This window comes from Mytilus edulis, chromosome 4 (genome assembly GCF_963676685.1).
Source record: "Mytilus edulis chromosome 4, xbMytEdul2.2, whole genome shotgun sequence".
NCBI lineage: Eukaryota > Metazoa > Mollusca > Bivalvia > Mytilida > Mytilidae > Mytilus > Mytilus edulis.
This window is the reverse complement of record NC_092347.1, coordinates 31206732-31223404: the sequence shown is the minus strand read 5'-3', so window position 1 is coordinate 31223404 and position 16673 is coordinate 31206732. Positions and strand designations below refer to the sequence as shown.

Here is a 16673-nt window from a genome sequence, read left to right as displayed (position 1 = left end):
AACCACGTAACTGACTGATCATAATCGACTCAAATAAAAGACAAAAATCGTCATTAACTGGGATTTTCATTCTGACTAAAAAGGACTTGTATCATCTGAAGTAACGTTTTTTTTTAAAGTTTTAGTGCTGTAATTTAATTTTCTTTAATGAACAAGAAATTTATTTAGTGTGCTTTCTTTTACTTGTTTTAAATGTCAACTACTACCAATGAGTTGATGTCGCTAAAAAGGCATTGCGGCTTTTCTCCTCCGCCAAAAATAACTATACATGTATTACTTTAAATATTCTCAAAATCGTCTCTTATTTTCATTCAAACGTCAGTCCACAAATGGAGGTGGCCGGTTGTTAGTGTTCTTTCCCAAGAGTTCTTAAGGATTTAAAAAAAATAAGTGTTATAATCAAAATGATGTTTGCTTTTGCATCTTTTTTGTTGTTGTTGAATATCAAAAAAGAAGATGTCACTTGCGGTATGGTTGCCAATAAGATACCTCTTCACATGAGACCAAATGACACAGAAGGTCTCCATACGGCCTTCAACAATGAGCAGAGTCCATACCGCATAGTCAGTAACAAAAGGCCCGATACTTCATGTTAAACAATTCAAACGAGAAAACTAAAATCCCAACAACAAAAAAAGACAAACAAAAAGTACAGAACTAAGAGTACTCGCAGTTACTGACAGCTAGTTCAAAAAGCCGATATTAAATAACAACAACTTAGAAGAAAATCATGCATCTAAGACTTTATTATCAATCAGTACACATGATAAGTTCCAATACAAATAATTTGCAAGAATATATAACTACATATAATGTAAGTGACGTCAACGGTTCATGATCAGATTTGTCAACTTAATATTCGATTGATTTAAATGCTTTTTATTTACCACAAAATAACAAATATTAGACGATTTTGAAATTTAATGATATTTGTGTCTCCATAATTAATCCGACTATAATCTAATCCAGAGTCTATATTTTGAAATTTCTACAAAATGAATTAATCATATTTGAATAGGTCATCAGTATATTTGTCCTCGGTAAAATAATTGCTGTTATTTATAAAAGTCCCCCGACACCCAATCAATTACATAAAATGGGGTTTCAATATTTCTCACAATGTAAGACATCAACAGAATTTTACACAACTGCATAAATTGAAGGTCCCCCGATAATGGGGCAAAATTGTGAATGAGAGATCGTGACTTTTATCGGGTATTCTTTTTATTATTACTCTTGTGGAAATCAATATCCGACTTGTTAAAGTGCAAACAATAAGAATCATGATGAAGAAATACTACCAGGGGTTCTTTTTAAACTTTATCCGCTATAAATAAGAAGTAAATTTCGTCATATTTTGTGAACCGACAGTTACTGTTGACTTAATTTATTCTCTTACTTGACTTGCATATTTTATTAGTAGTATTTAATTTTAATACATGTATAAGAATGAGAAGATATAGCTTGATTGCCAACGTGGCAACTCTCCACCAGAAACTAAATGACACAGCAGTTGACAACTATAGGCGACCGTACGGCCTTCGACAGGGAAAACGTGAACTAGAAAATAACTTCGTCAAACTTTGAAGAACAAATATAATTAATTTAGGAAGATGTGGTATGGTAACCCATGAGCAACTTTCGAACAAGTAAATGACGTCAAAGTTAGCAACAGTTGATCACCGTACATCGTTCAATCATGAGCAAAAGCATACAGCATCGTAAACTATAAAAAGCCCCGAAATGACGAAATCAAACAAGAAAACAAGAAAACAAGAAAACAAGAAAACTAACGGCCTGAATTAGATCTATAATAGTGAACGAAAAACAAATATAACATACAGCAACAACAGGTTCCTGACTTGGACAGGTACATACAGAATTGGCGGGATTAAACTTGCTTGAAAGTAAAAAAAAAAACTTGGGGAAAGTAGTGTTCCAGTTCAACAAAAGAACAAACAGAGACATATGATACAACTGTTTAATGTCTGTATTTCTAACATTCACTGCCTTTACTAATATAATATAATGTTTTAATGACAGACACATTTTCTCAAAATCGATCAATTTTTAATAGCAATATTCGGCAATAAAAATCCAGACTTTCTAATAAGTCATATCTAAAACGTAAATACAATTATATTTTCTATGTAACGTATCCATGTTTACTTAATACAAAAATAACCCAGGGGAAAGTTCGGTCAGATGGTGTAGTAATGATTGAACAATATATTTCTTAATCAAATTTCAATAAAAATAAACAAGATTGACACGGTTCAATGGTTGACTAATTTATACCTGTATTATAAACAAGATCTTCTCGTCAGATCATAACACCATTGGCCTTTGACTTTTGATTCACGTACAAGTACCCCCGAATTTATAACATCCTTTAGATTTAACCATCTGATTCAAATGAATTATTACATTTCGATAACTTAAGTCTCTTCACAGTTTCAGGTACTTATCACTGGGCTCTATTTATAGGATTGGATAGTAATGATAGCTTTACGACTTGTATCAGTTATGGAAATTGACTATATTGAGCGTAATCATGTGATCACTGTATATATTGCTGATATCGGAGCAGATGGTAGATTTCACATCTAATACTTGACATGTATCGGATCAGAAAATGAAGGAAACTTTTTGGAAGGATTTATAGTTTATTTTTCGAAGGATTATATTTTAACATGACTATTACATTTCCTTCTATAAACAGTGTGACAGGTAAGTTTTTAATTTATTTTGATTTTGATTTATTTTTCAATTTTAATTTATATTTTTCTTTTCTTTTGAAGTCCCTTTAAAATTTGTCACGATTTTACTTATAATACAAATAACTAAGATATGATGATTTAAATGGTCACTTGTTTTGATTGTGAACTTTCACAACATATTGGAAGTTTACGTATTATAGTTATTTAATTTGAATTGTTTTATTAAGATATTGATATTAATAATTTGTTGCCTAAAGTTCAGTGGCAAATATTTCATGCATGCTCTAGGCTTTTTTTTAAAACTTTCTTATTGAAGTTATGTGTGTTAAATCGTATGCCAGGCAAGCTATCCATACATCACCCTACGGAATAATCTGTAAGGTTTATTTGTGTTCATTTCGAAGGGTAAGGGTACTGATATGGATTTAATGTATATAAACACAGACTACATGTTCCTGGACAGGTTGAGGTTGGGACCAGTCACCTAAATTGAAAACTAGTATATATTTCAGGTGCGAAAAATATTGCGACGTGAAATAGTATTAAATTAACATGCTACAACATTTTGTAAGCAATTTTCAGGCTGAAAACATGATGTTTGTGAAATAGAATGAGTCATGATGCCTTTGAAAACGGAGGCTTGCCGAGTGATAAATCTAGCAACTTTATAAGTTTGTGATACAAAAAAGTCCCTCGCCTTGTTATAGACAAATTCTCTTTCAAATATGTTTACTGAATTACAAATTTATGTTTGTTTTGCACTGACATTTTATATCCCATTTAGGACAAGCATGTTTATTACTACTAACTTAATAAGTCTTCTGAATCTTTGTTTTACCACATAGGTATCCACGATCTTATTTCAGTTTAATACATATGCACCTAGCAAATGTATGAAACTATGACGTGTATTATAAAATTAAATAAATATTAAACTGATACATCTATTCCAGTTGAATGATGCAAACATTAAGACGTACATTTTAAGAATTTTAAACTGATAACCTCATTGGTGTCAACGTCTAACAGTGAACACGCCACGTTGCACCTCGTATTTTTTGGTAAAATAAAACTAAAGGCATTTTGATTTGTCAGCTCCTTATTTTGAAAGCAAAATAGTTCTTAAGTGTGTAATAGTTTGACAGATTTCGCAATGTTACTGAAAGGTAATATATTTTATATTCTAGTGCATACATTGCAAATGTTTTATTATTTTTTTTTTTGTGTTGTCCTTTAAATCTTCTTATATATGATTGCATGCAGAGACTATAATGAAATACTGAATCTGGTTTTTTTAATTGAATTTTAATTATAATGCAAAAATGTTTGCAACATTAATTTTGATTAAATAATGCAACTAATTCCAGGACATGTATATTAAATGTATGAAGGTTTAAATGTGTGCACCAAATCACGTATGATTTAACGGTGTTTTCTTTATCCTTTGTACGTTGAAGCTAGTACTTGTGATGTACAGTATATTTGTTTGGTGGAACACTAGTACATTGTAGTAATTGGGGTTTTCAATGAAGTATGACTTTTTTATTTCCTGGATTCAATTAAGACAAATTTGGCCTTTATAGCTTGTGGCAGCAGATATGCAACAACAATTTAAATCCTCCTTTTATACTGCAGCAAGTTTGTAGGGATTACGGATTACGCAAAAAGGTTGAAGCATTTTATGAAAGTAAAAATCAGTAATTAAAAAAACAAGTCCGGGTGAGATTCATTTCAATCGTATAAAATCCTTTTAAGAGACATGCATGGTATAGTTTAAACTTTTAATTAGCTATATTTACATACAATATATACATTTTTAGAACATGTTTTGTACTTAATACTCCCTGAAGAACGATATTGTGTAGTCTTATTTCACTGAATGCAAAATAGGTTCTCAATGAGTTATGTGGAAGAAGACATATTTTTATGATTTTGTCAGCCCTTATCGTCTTAAACTAACATGACTAAGTTTCTAAATTTAAAATTCATTCTGTGCATTGTCCAATAAAGTTTCAAAAAGACTTATTAGGAAAGTAGGGGTTCTTACATGATAAGTAACACTGTGGACAAAGATGAGGGAGGGGTTAACAAAATGAAAATGTTGCGAGTTGCACATATCCACCGACGTCTTGTATGGAGCTATATAATGGAATTGTTTAAGGATTTTATCTATAAACTCGCGAATTAAGACATCGTCAGTTTGCAGAAACTTCTTTAATTGTTACGAGTCAACTTCTCATACATTCACTTATTTTTTGTCAGTGTAAATTAATCGCTTTTAACCTCTCTGAAGATCCACTTTTCAGAACCTGCAGATTAGACTGATTGTAAACTTGATGTCTTCCTTTTAAATAAACGTGAACTATTTTCCACTGGACGTTTAAGCAATCAACATCTTTAACTAATCAATCAATCAATATTAAAACACATTACATAAGTAATTTGTGTTCTTTGTACTGACATACGTTTCAGTATGGTCAAAATTAAAGAATATAGGGCCACTAATATTTCAAACACAAACTGACCATTAAGAAAACTGACATATATGTTTAAGAATATGCGGATGTGTTTTATGGTTTTTATTTTTTTTTTTTCAGATCAGAAACGAGATAATACGGGACATGATGGAAAAGAAGGAGCTCACAGACACCCAATTGATGATCGTAAGTAGATATACTGTACATAGATACTTATTCGTCTTTGTTGGTTTATACTTTTATATTACCTATCCCGTATATGTGTAGGTATTCCCCAAACCATTTAATTCATCAGTGTTTTCCAAACTAGAAATTTATAGCTGTAGACAGCCTCTGCAATAATTTTAGACCCACGCACGAATAAATGACATATTAAACTAATTTTTCAGACATAAACCCGTTTTATGGCGTTTGTTAACCGTATTGATACAAAGAGAAAATCATTATTTCAAACCTGATTCCAGGCCATAGAAGAAAAAAATTGTTGCGGGCGGATTTGCACTTTACAATTGATTGGAAAAATATCGTCTGATTATTCTGTCAGTGTGCTCGAGTTAAAATACATTAATTTTGCACCTCCCAGAGCGATACGTTAATATATTAAAACTAGATGATAAGAGTGGTGGCTTTTACTACGCAATCTGGATGGCAAAGTCAATATTACCATTTACTATCAACTATCAACATGTTGTCAAAAGTTAAAAGAAGATTCACAGGTCAGAAGCATTAACAAAGCTTACGAAGAGAGCCGAATCATTTTACTTCAAACAGGTGGGTTATGATTTTTGTCTGAGTCAGAAAATGTTTTAGCGCAAACATTAAGCCCCTCCTTTTCCAACTGTGAAGTAAAATGGTTGTTTCCGGGCTAAACGAAACTTTTAAATAATCCAAGCAAACGCTGCAAATGTTTATCAAACTTCTTAAAACTGGAATCGAAACGTTAAAATAACTGAATTTCGTGTAAGCAGTTTGAAATAATAACCAGTCGTTCATTATTACACTAGTCTATGAAATGCAGCACGAGTGGGTAATTTTTGTTTGCTTTACTATGTAAAGGAATTCCATGTCTTTTGTGTGTTGTTCTTGCTTTTTTTTAAATGGAGAACACACACTACATACTCAGATATGTATTATTTGGATTTATCCTACTAAAGTATTATACTATATATATAAATGAGTCAGGTTTTTTTTAGCGCTATTGATTAAGAAACAGAAACCTCGCATTCAATTTAAATCATGTAAAATTAGATTTTATCACAACATATTAAATGTTATTTCATTATTTTATATCTTCGTCTTCGTCAATACTAGTTTATAAACAAATGGTGTAAACAAATTTAGTATTTCGATGTGCCATCATCCATAAACAAATGGCGTAAACACATTTAGTATTTCGATGTGCCGTCATTCATAAAAAAAAATGTCGGATACAAATTTAGTATTTTGATGTGCCGTCATCCATAAAAAAAAATATGGTGTAAACAAATTCAGTATTTCGATGTGCCGTCATTCAGAAAAAAATGGCGTAAACAAATGTAGCATTTCGATGTGCCGTCATCCATAAAAAAAATATGGTGTAAACAAATTCAGTATTTCGATGTGGCGTCATCCATAAACAATGGCGTAAACAAATGTAGTATTTCGATGTGCCGTCATCCATAAAAATGGCGTAAATTAAACAAATTCAGGATTCTGATGTGCCGTCATCCATAACAGAATAAAACTACGTAGTCATGCTTAATTTGAACTATCGGATGTTTTAGTCGAAAAATCACAGTAACAATTGTATAAAATATGTGTATGGTACAAATCATATATGTGGATATACGTGATTATACGTATTAGTGAAAATTGAAACTGACAAATCTTGTTTCACACTATTGTTTACATCTCTCTGTTTTGATGGTAGCTGCATGCATGCTTAAAACTCAGCAGCCTTGTAATTTAGGTTTTTCTTTGTTGTCTATACATTTGCACACGAAATAATGTACTAGTTTGGATCAAAATAATGCCATGTGGCTTTTTAAATTAAAAGACTGGTATATATTTAGTCACTAGCGTCGGATTCTTGTATGGGGTGGCGTACGCGCTTCCCCTTTGATAGGACAAAATTTCGTTTTTTAGCATTAAACCTTCCATATTTTCAGTTGAATACTTGTAAATGTCTCGACATTTACATGTAGGTGTAGTTCTGACGGCAGCACCAACTGTAAAAAAAACATGTTTCAAATACCATAAATGCATGATGCTAATTGACAATAAAAATTTCGAATTATAATTATATATAATAATCTATCACACATTTACGAAATAACAAAATTAAAAGTTACACAATTACATATCACAAATATTTCATATAAAAGATTGAATTAAATCAACATAACTAAAGAATCTTTATTTCATGGATGCACGTAATCAGTTGTCGAGTTACAATTTAACGTACAACGTACCTGGTATTTTGATTGATAGTTGCAAGCATGCGATATCTTCTTATTTTTATCAAAGATGTGAAAAGTTTTGGAATTTTGACATTTTTAGAAATAATTGCTAGTTCTTATGAGAGATTACTGTACAGTTAGTTACCTTTATAAGAGTCTAATTGTTTTAGGAATGTGTTGGAACATGGTCAAACTATTTTTTTTCCTTCTAAATTACGAATGGACTTTAACATATTTTATATCCTTTTCATATTCGAATCAACTGGCAGTTAAACCCTTGCCTAGTGGGGCGTCCGGGTGGCTGTGCTGGATATATCTAGTACGCAGCCATGTCGGGCCAGAAATTGGACGTCTTGCAACAACTCTTTGAGGTGTCCGTAGGTGGCCTGTTGCAAGGTTCAATTTCTGTCCCTATTCAACATACCCTTATTTACCCGTGGCAATACCAACTTTCCGGACCTTTAACCAGTTGACCTCTATTACCGAACCTACCTTTTGTTTTTAATTGTGACTTTGTTCTCATCCTGAACATGCATGAAATATTTGCCACTGAAATATGAACAATCAAACAATCAATCTGTATTTTTGATATCTTTAATTTTGCTGCTATTTTAGGATGATAACACGCAAAAACAAAACAATCAGAAAACAAAATCAATAAGAAATGAATAATCTCCACGAAACAAAAAACAAAAATAAACACTGTATGGCCATTATATATGCATACACAATTAATACTTAACTGCATTTCGTTTTCTTGTTTTAGCTGTGGTACAGGTCATCATCGCAGTGTGTTGTGCTGTTGTTATTTCCTGTGTGATTTTTGCATGCATCATTTGCCTCAGACGACGCAAATCTATAGTGCGGCGTAAATCTAGTCTAGGGCATTTCTTCATCACAAATGATGCGCCATCGCCGTTTGGAATTGCTAGTTTAAATAGTCAACTTTATCGCTCACAAAGTGAAGATAACAAAAATGCTGCTGACGACACAAATTATAACACTTTTATGTATAGCGAAGAATACCCACAAGAAGAGTATTCCGAATTGGATATGTCCGATAGATCGAGTACACCCTCCGGTGATAGATCAAGTACTCCTTCCGGTTCAGATATAATTGAAACTACTTTAAGCGGCAGTCCTCAAAGTGATAAATCTACATCTGATATGAATAAAATTTCCGCTATTAAGAAATTGAGAATGATGAGAAGGGCAAAGTCTATGGGCAACTTGACCAGTGGGATTGCTTCCGGTGTTATTTATAGACCAGATAACGACACAGTCCTTACGCTTTGTTTAGACTACCATCAAGCAAACTCTGTGTTAAATATAGATTTACAAGACGTCATGGATCTTCCTTTCAAAACACAAAATTCTGAAGTGTTTATTACTGCTCATTTATTCCCTAAATCAAACGAAGGCATAAACACGAAAGTAGTGCCTGTGGATGAAATTGTACATTTTGACGAAATCTTGCAGTTTAGTAACGTATCGTTACAAGATTTAGAACATTGTACAATTAGACTGTCTTTATTTTCAAAGAAAAAGTCAAAATCAAAGACCAACTTTATTGGTGAAGCATTTATACAGTGTACTGAAATAAATATAAAATCGCCATCTCCAACACGAATGGAAGTTGTTCTTCAAAGGAAAAGACTGAAAAAGGTAAAGTTGAAAACATCCCTTATGTTTTTATTGTAAAATATTACAAAACTTGAACTTATGATCTATGAAGAATAAACTCATCATAGATACCAGGATTGTAATTTTGTATTTGCGCCAGACGCGCGCTTCGTCTACAAATGACTCATCAGTGATGCTTGAACGACAAAAAGGTTAAACGGCCAAAAAAAGTACGAAGTTGAAGTAAAAGCAATCTTAAATTCAGTTTTGTTATACTAGAAGATTTCATATTTTTTTCATTTGTAGTTTGTTTTGTTTTTAAGTATAGATGTAGAACTCAACATATTCTCCTCAAACATCATCTTAATTATTACAAAATGGGCGTGTCTACAGTAACTTCTCATACAATCATCAAGTTACATATGCTTTAACCCCGTTACATGTAATATACAGTTTTAATATTTTTTGGGCCTCCTTTGTCTATGATACATCATGAATTGATACTTGTAAAAGACCGTTCTTATGGAATTCGATATAAAATTTGCGCATGAGAACCATAAAAGGCTAAGCTGACATTTAATTCAGTTTTTTTCTTGGTGGTAGTCGAAAGTTTTATAACTTTTCCCAAACTACGCTAGAAATATTTGCCACTTGCAAATTTGCTTCTAGCCAAAAAGGTGCTGAGTTTCCAATTATTTTCTGTGTATACTCTGTATACATATCAGTGTGAAATTAGCAAATACGGCGAATGAAATTAAAAGAAAATAAGTGTTTATTTCATCTATTGATCTAACATTAATTATAGAGTTCCACGTTTGCTTTTAACATTTTAATTAAAGAGAACTCCATCTGAATTAAAATTTAATAAATATTTGTTTCTTTTCCAACATATAACTACTGCCTATTAAGGATTTGCTGAACATGAAAGAAACTAACGAATTTTTAAAATGTCCAATTGATTTCCTTTTTCTTTCAATTTTCTGTTTGACAGATACGATTCAAAACCTTCTAAGAGTACCACATGAGACGTTCAAAGAAAAATCTTTTTTGAACTTATTAGATTAAATACTATTTTGTTTTAAGTTTCACAAGAACAATATCGTTTGGTTAAGTTTGATAATCCGAATCAGCTAATAAAAAAGACAAAAACTTGAGAATTAATGTGCATTTTTATATGTCTTTTGATTGAGTTAAGCCATTTCAATTAATATTTTATAGTGTGACTTTCTCTGTTGTGATGTTACACTATTGTTTCAGATAAGGGTGAAGGTTTGGTACCATTAAAACGTGTAAACTTGTTTCAATTGTTTGCACAGTACTGGCCTAATTCAGGAATTGGATGTTCAGTAGTTGTCGTTTGTTGATGTGGTTCATAAGTGTTTCTTGTTTTTTATATAGATTAGACTGTTGATTTTTCCCGTTTTAATGGTTTTACGCTAGTAGTTTTGAGGGCCCTTTATAGCTTGCTGTTCGGTGTGAGCCAAGGATCCGTCTTGAAGACCGTACTTTGATCTATTTAATGGTTTACTTTTATAAATTTTGACTTGGATGGCGTGAAGTTGTCTCATTGGCACTCATACTACATCTTCTTATATCTAATAATATTTTGCACAAAAAAAAGGCATTTTTATTAAGTTTCTGTGCATAGTCACGTCGTCCCCTTGTAGAACATTTTAAAGATTGTGCTCTCTGCATTCCATCAAGTTTCATTTTTATTTTAACTTAGTTAAATATGTTAAATTCAGAGAAAAAAAATGCTGTTTAAAAAATACTTATTATATAAATGCAATCTTAATATTGTATCGCTAAATAGACAGGTGGTGATTTCAATATCAATATAAAGATACACTTATCTTGAATTGATTAAAAAATTTGGCACTTTCTCAAATCAATTGATGACGGAAACAACTTTCCCTTTTAGATAAAAGTATTTAGACATTAAAATCTACTTATGCTTTCTTCCTCCATAAAGAAAATTAATAGGAAAACTGATCGGTTGGAAATTTATGTATATATATATATATATATATAACAGTTAAATACATATGTACTATATTATTTGTTAAAAGAAATGGGTCTATTTATTTTTCATTAAAAAAAAAGACACATCTCATATACATCCATGATTTAACGAATAGACCGAGGAAAAGTAGGAGGAACATAAAATAAAAACAAAACACACCCCATTCTCAAATATGTATAAACATAAATCGTTAGCAATAATATTTAAACTTGCGTATCAATTAAATCAAGAAATTGTATTAGTCATACAGATGTTAAAATTACTAAGTATTAGATTTAGCCTTCTCGTATATGAGTGGTGTCGAGTCAGAACCGAAGATACTAGAGGACTACATCTAATTTGCATAGACGTAATTTACATAGAAGTTTTTTTTTAAATCTTTTATCTTATTTCGTGAAGATCAATTTATTTTGATACTCAGGAATCTTGCCATCATCTCAAATCTATCAAACGTAGTGACCACTGTCTTTTAAATTACTATTTTGTCTTTTTCTGGCTTAATTGCCAAAACCAGAACTGTTTGCTTATAAGTAATAACACATCTATGTAGATCATAGATGTTAGGATATTCACCTCTTTAAATGCAACTTAACAAACCAAAATGACTAATTTGAAGTCATTGTCTTATCTTATATATCGACTCATATAAACCCACAATTTATCATAGAATCTGATTTTGCACATTTCTTTCCAATAATTGTTGAATCTTAAAGTTTTATCATCTGTATATAAGCTAATAAGCTACAAGAGCTATTATATAATAGTGTAATTCAATTGATTTGAATATTTTTCAGGAAGGTTTTAGTATTTCAAGTTCAATTTGTAGATTTCAATATCAGAATATTTTTTCTTGTAGCATTCTACTGCAGACAAACATTTAAACAGCAATCTGGGTGAAATATTTGTTTTGCTACAGTATAACAGTATGGCCAAAAGAATGAAAGTATTTATAAGACGAGCAGAACATTTACCGAAATCAGATCGACTTCTTGGACAACCAGGTAAACATTGAGACAATTCATTGAAATCACATTGACAGTTGAAGGATGTTCGCGTGTTATGTTTGGAATTCCTGTCAGTTTTTCGGAATCCTCTGATTTTATCCATTTGAGAAGTTAATCATGTCAATGATAAAGCTAAGAAAATTCAAGAGGGCCAAAATTAAAATGGCTTATTTTATCTAGAAAACAAGCACACGGACCTTCATATTATTTTCGCTCTTTTGGTAACTTTATTAATCCCCTATTAATATTTACTAATGTTATGAAAAGCTTGTTATTTTGAAACTGAGTAGCGAACTTCCTTAATTCATTGATTTTATGGAAATAAAACTTATATAACAAAACTAAAGTTTGAATTGTGCTTTGCCGTCTGATAACCTCTATGAACATGTGTCTAATATAGCCTTTTGATAATCTGTCATTAAAGGAACCTGAATAGAAAAGTAATAATAATATTTAAAACTTATTTGCCACAAACATTATCAAGGCTTTTTGTAAATTATTGTTCAGACTTATTTCATAGCTTATTCAAAATCAAAATATTAACCAGAAAATAGCTTCTTTAAACGCTTAAAGAACTTAAAAAATAAGAAGATGTGGTATGATTGGCAATGAGACAAGTTTCAAACAGAGACCTAATGAGGCACAACATTCAATCATGAGCTAAACAATTGCATAGTGAGCATTAAAAAGATCCAATATGAGTTTCCCGTGTGAAATTGAAATATCAGATTTTAATAGAAAAATACTGTGTTTGTTTGATTTATAAGAAGTAATACTAAGTTCTTGTGTACATTTCGGCAGTATATTTCATCAGTTTAACCATTGCATTATATATTAAAAAGGATAAAAGGAATTACCAAATCTCACATGTACAGTACACAACTGACTATATCTACAAACAACACCGACCATTCTCAACTGATATTATTACACACAAAAAAACCCACAAAAAAACAAGCTACGCATGATCTAGATCTAGACTGATATTGTACAGGCACAGGGGCGGATCCAGCCATTTTCAAAAGGGGGTCCCAGCCCCGGATAAACTATTATGTCCCCATTCAAATGCATTAATCGTCAATAAAAGGGGGTTCCATCCCCTAACCCAACACCTTGGATCTGTCAAATGTAAAAAAACAACCCTAATGCATACAACTACAAACCTACATTCACCAAAAGAATGACCACTGACGTTGGGGAATGGTATTCAATTACGGCATTCAAAGCTTGAAAGCGTTATCATCCCACATACTATGATTCATAGCTTCAAGACTAATAAAAAAGTATGATTAATTACAGGAACCCAGATAGTATAGTTGTCATACATAAATAGCCTCATGTTCTATTTCTGAAGCCCAATACACCATTATATATGATATATTGATTTTTCCTGATATATTGCATTCTGGAAATAGCAATAATTGTTATGGATTACATAATTTTTACTTCTAGTGAAAATCCTTCTTTTTGTACGCTTTTAATTTCGAAATCAAATCTTTGTCCGAGTTCCTTTAGTTGCGTAATACAAATGTGTCTTTTCGTTTAACAAAATAGTTAATTAGTAGATTTGTGATTAAGTGAAATTATATTGGCGTTGTAGGAGACTTTCAAGCAAAGGGACAAAGTTATCAATGTTATCACTGTTTTTAAGTTCCAAATAAAGAAAGAGTTGGTTAGTTTGTACTTTAAAATGCAATGATTAAGATATAGGAGGGAGTTTTTTAGATGGTCCTTTTGCTGCTTTGTACCTTTACATTATTAAATCAAACTGAATTTAATGATAAAGTTGCAGGGGGAAGATTTAAAATGAGGCCTTTTGCACCAATAATTTATTAAAACAAACCGAATTTAATAGTTAAAATGCACCCTTTTGCACTGTTGGTTTATTAAAACATACTATGTTTTTATGCTTAATACATGTTATTTGTTTTTACAAGTATTTTATTTTTTATTTTTCAGTCCATTACATTATACTAAATATTTATCTACACGGTGAACTTATTATGACAAAGGAAACAAAAACTGTGAGTGGATACAGTCCGGTGTGGAACCAACCATTCCTTTTTGACATTCATAATTCAACTGTTGGTGAGCATGCGCTAGAGCTTGTGATAATGAGAGGTCGTCGACATACAAGAGATGGTGTGATAGGCCGTGTGGTGATAGCAAAACATGGCCCAAAATCAGGCGTCGATCATTGGTTGGAAATGATTCGGCCATGTTCGCATGAAGTTGCCAAATGGCATAATATCCTTCCAGTTATAAAATTTGAGCCATGATGATAGACCATGGAAGTGAAATAAAATATAATACTACCATATAGAGACTTGGTTAATTGCAACAATTGACAATTTAGCAGGTTCTGAAATCTGGGTATAAACACTATGTATGTCTTGAAAATGATTTTTATGCTTTAAAACAAACTTATGTGATATTTTCGTTTGTGATGTCTTTCAACATTTTCCAAAATTTTTATGTATAAATGAGGTTCTGGATGGGTTTACAGAATAGAGAATGATTGACCAATAATACAGTAAATGGGCCATAATAATAAAGAAAAGAGAAAAAGGAAAAAACATAAAGAATTATATATAGAGAATAGCGGGTGTTGAAAAGTAAAGAACGACGAATAAAAGGACATAATTTATAAAGAATAGAAAAAAGAGAAAAATGGTTTTTAAAAAAAAATAATAATACAGAAATGAAGAACCCCACCCAGACCCTCATAGACAGCGTTGTTCAACTAGTCATATTAGTAATAATGGAAATGTCTTGTTTTATTGTTATATTTGTTTTAATGTAAATGTACATGTACAAACAATTAAGTGTTTTCAAAATGAAACGTTTTTATTTCATTTAATTTGGGGGGAGGGGGTTACAAGGTTTATAATTTTCGTATGTCAGACGTTTTGTCTTCAAAAGACTTAGCAGGTGCACGCGAATTAGAACAGTTAAAAGGTAAAACAAAAAAGTTGAAGAGTATTTATTGAGTGCCACATTCAGGAACATCTTTTATTAATATTTCGAATAGTTCAGTTTTGTAACGATTTGAAACCGATTAAAATATATCAGATTATTTTTTTGTGAATATTCAAGAAATTTCTATAAAGTCATAAAAGATTCAACTTTTCATAACTTTATTAGAATTATGTTTCGGTTACATATATGTTTCTGTGGAGTATTTGTATAACAAAAATCGAATGCTGTACAAACCGGGAAATTTTTATATAGATTGCATAGAAATAAGATATTTTATATTTTTCATATTTATGTCCAAAAATGCGTTGTATTGCTCTCTATATTATGATTGCTTATTGTTTTCAAATAAAAGATTTTAACACCTAGCTATCTTACGGCGTGTTTTGCTGCCAAACATAGAAATTCACCATCTCAACTTGTTTCTATAAATGTTGTTGTCTCTCAGGTATCAAAAGTTCCAGCTGGCTTGTTAGTCGACACAGTCAAAAGTTGCCGTATTTATTCGGGTGCGGGATTTTCTCGCTGTGTTAAAGACCCATTGGTAACCTTTGGCTATTTTCTACTCTTTGGTCGGGTGTTGACCCTTTCACACATTTCTCAGTTTTATCAATTTATAAACGATCATAAACTTATGATCAAATGGCCCAATATGAATATTCCTTTCTTCACACAGAAATCAAAGTAATAAGCAGTAGGTTATGTTATTATCTCGTTTGTCCAATTCCAATATACAAAACAGGAGAAAAAAACTTGAGGGAATCACACGAACGCTAAACGGACGGAGGGATAAGCGTCGAATTTCACGATGTACCAAGAGGCATACAGAGGGATCGTAGGGAAACCACAAACACAAATATCTGTTTTAACTTGGCATCATGTATAATATGCTCCTATTGGAACGATATCGTGGAGTGGTTATCGTTTGTTGTTGTTAGTTCATAAGTGTCATTGTGTCTCGTTTCTCGATTTTATATAGAATAGACCGTTTATTTCCCTGGTTGAATGGTTTTACACTAGCCATTGTTAGGGCCATATATAATAGCTTGCTGTTCGATGTGAACCAACTTGAAGGCTCCGTGTTGAAAGCCGATCTTTGACCTATAATGGTTTACTTTTACAAATTGTGACTTAGAACGAGAGTTGTCTCATTGGCACTCACATCGCATCTTCTTATATCAATGTATATATAACATTTTGTAAAAGTTGATGACATTTATATATTCAGTAAGATATAAAATTGAGAATGGAAATAGGGAATGTGTCAAAGAAACAACAACCCGACCAAAGAGCAGAAAACAACAGAAGGCCACCAATGGGTCTTCAATACAGCGAGATAATCTCAAACTCGATTCTTTTAACATGTATGTTAAAATATGAGGGTACAATTGTGCCATTTTGAGACGAGAAAG

General features: G+C 31.6%; 1 protein-coding gene across 2 annotated transcripts; it reads left to right on the top strand.

Annotated features, from left to right (window-relative positions):
• Nucleotides 1-2435: 2435 nt before the first annotated feature.
• LOC139519427 (synaptotagmin-11-like) lies at nt 2436-15629 on the top strand. 2 transcript variants are annotated; one of them, XM_071311521.1, is made up of 5 exons: nt 2436-2730; nt 5318-5383; nt 8402-9300; nt 12138-12282; nt 14245-15629. In XM_071311521.1, the coding sequence occupies exons 1-5, from the start codon at nt 2694-2696 to the stop codon at nt 14562-14564; spliced, it is 1467 nt and encodes a 488-aa protein (XP_071167622.1). In that variant the 5' UTR covers nt 2436-2693; the 3' UTR covers nt 14565-15629. The 2 variants fall into 2 exon arrangements, with proteins under 2 accessions (XP_071167622.1, XP_071167623.1); XM_071311522.1 differs by lacking the exon at nt 2436-2730 and adding an exon at nt 3824-3886.
• The last annotated feature ends 1044 nt before the right edge of the window (nt 15630-16673 follow it).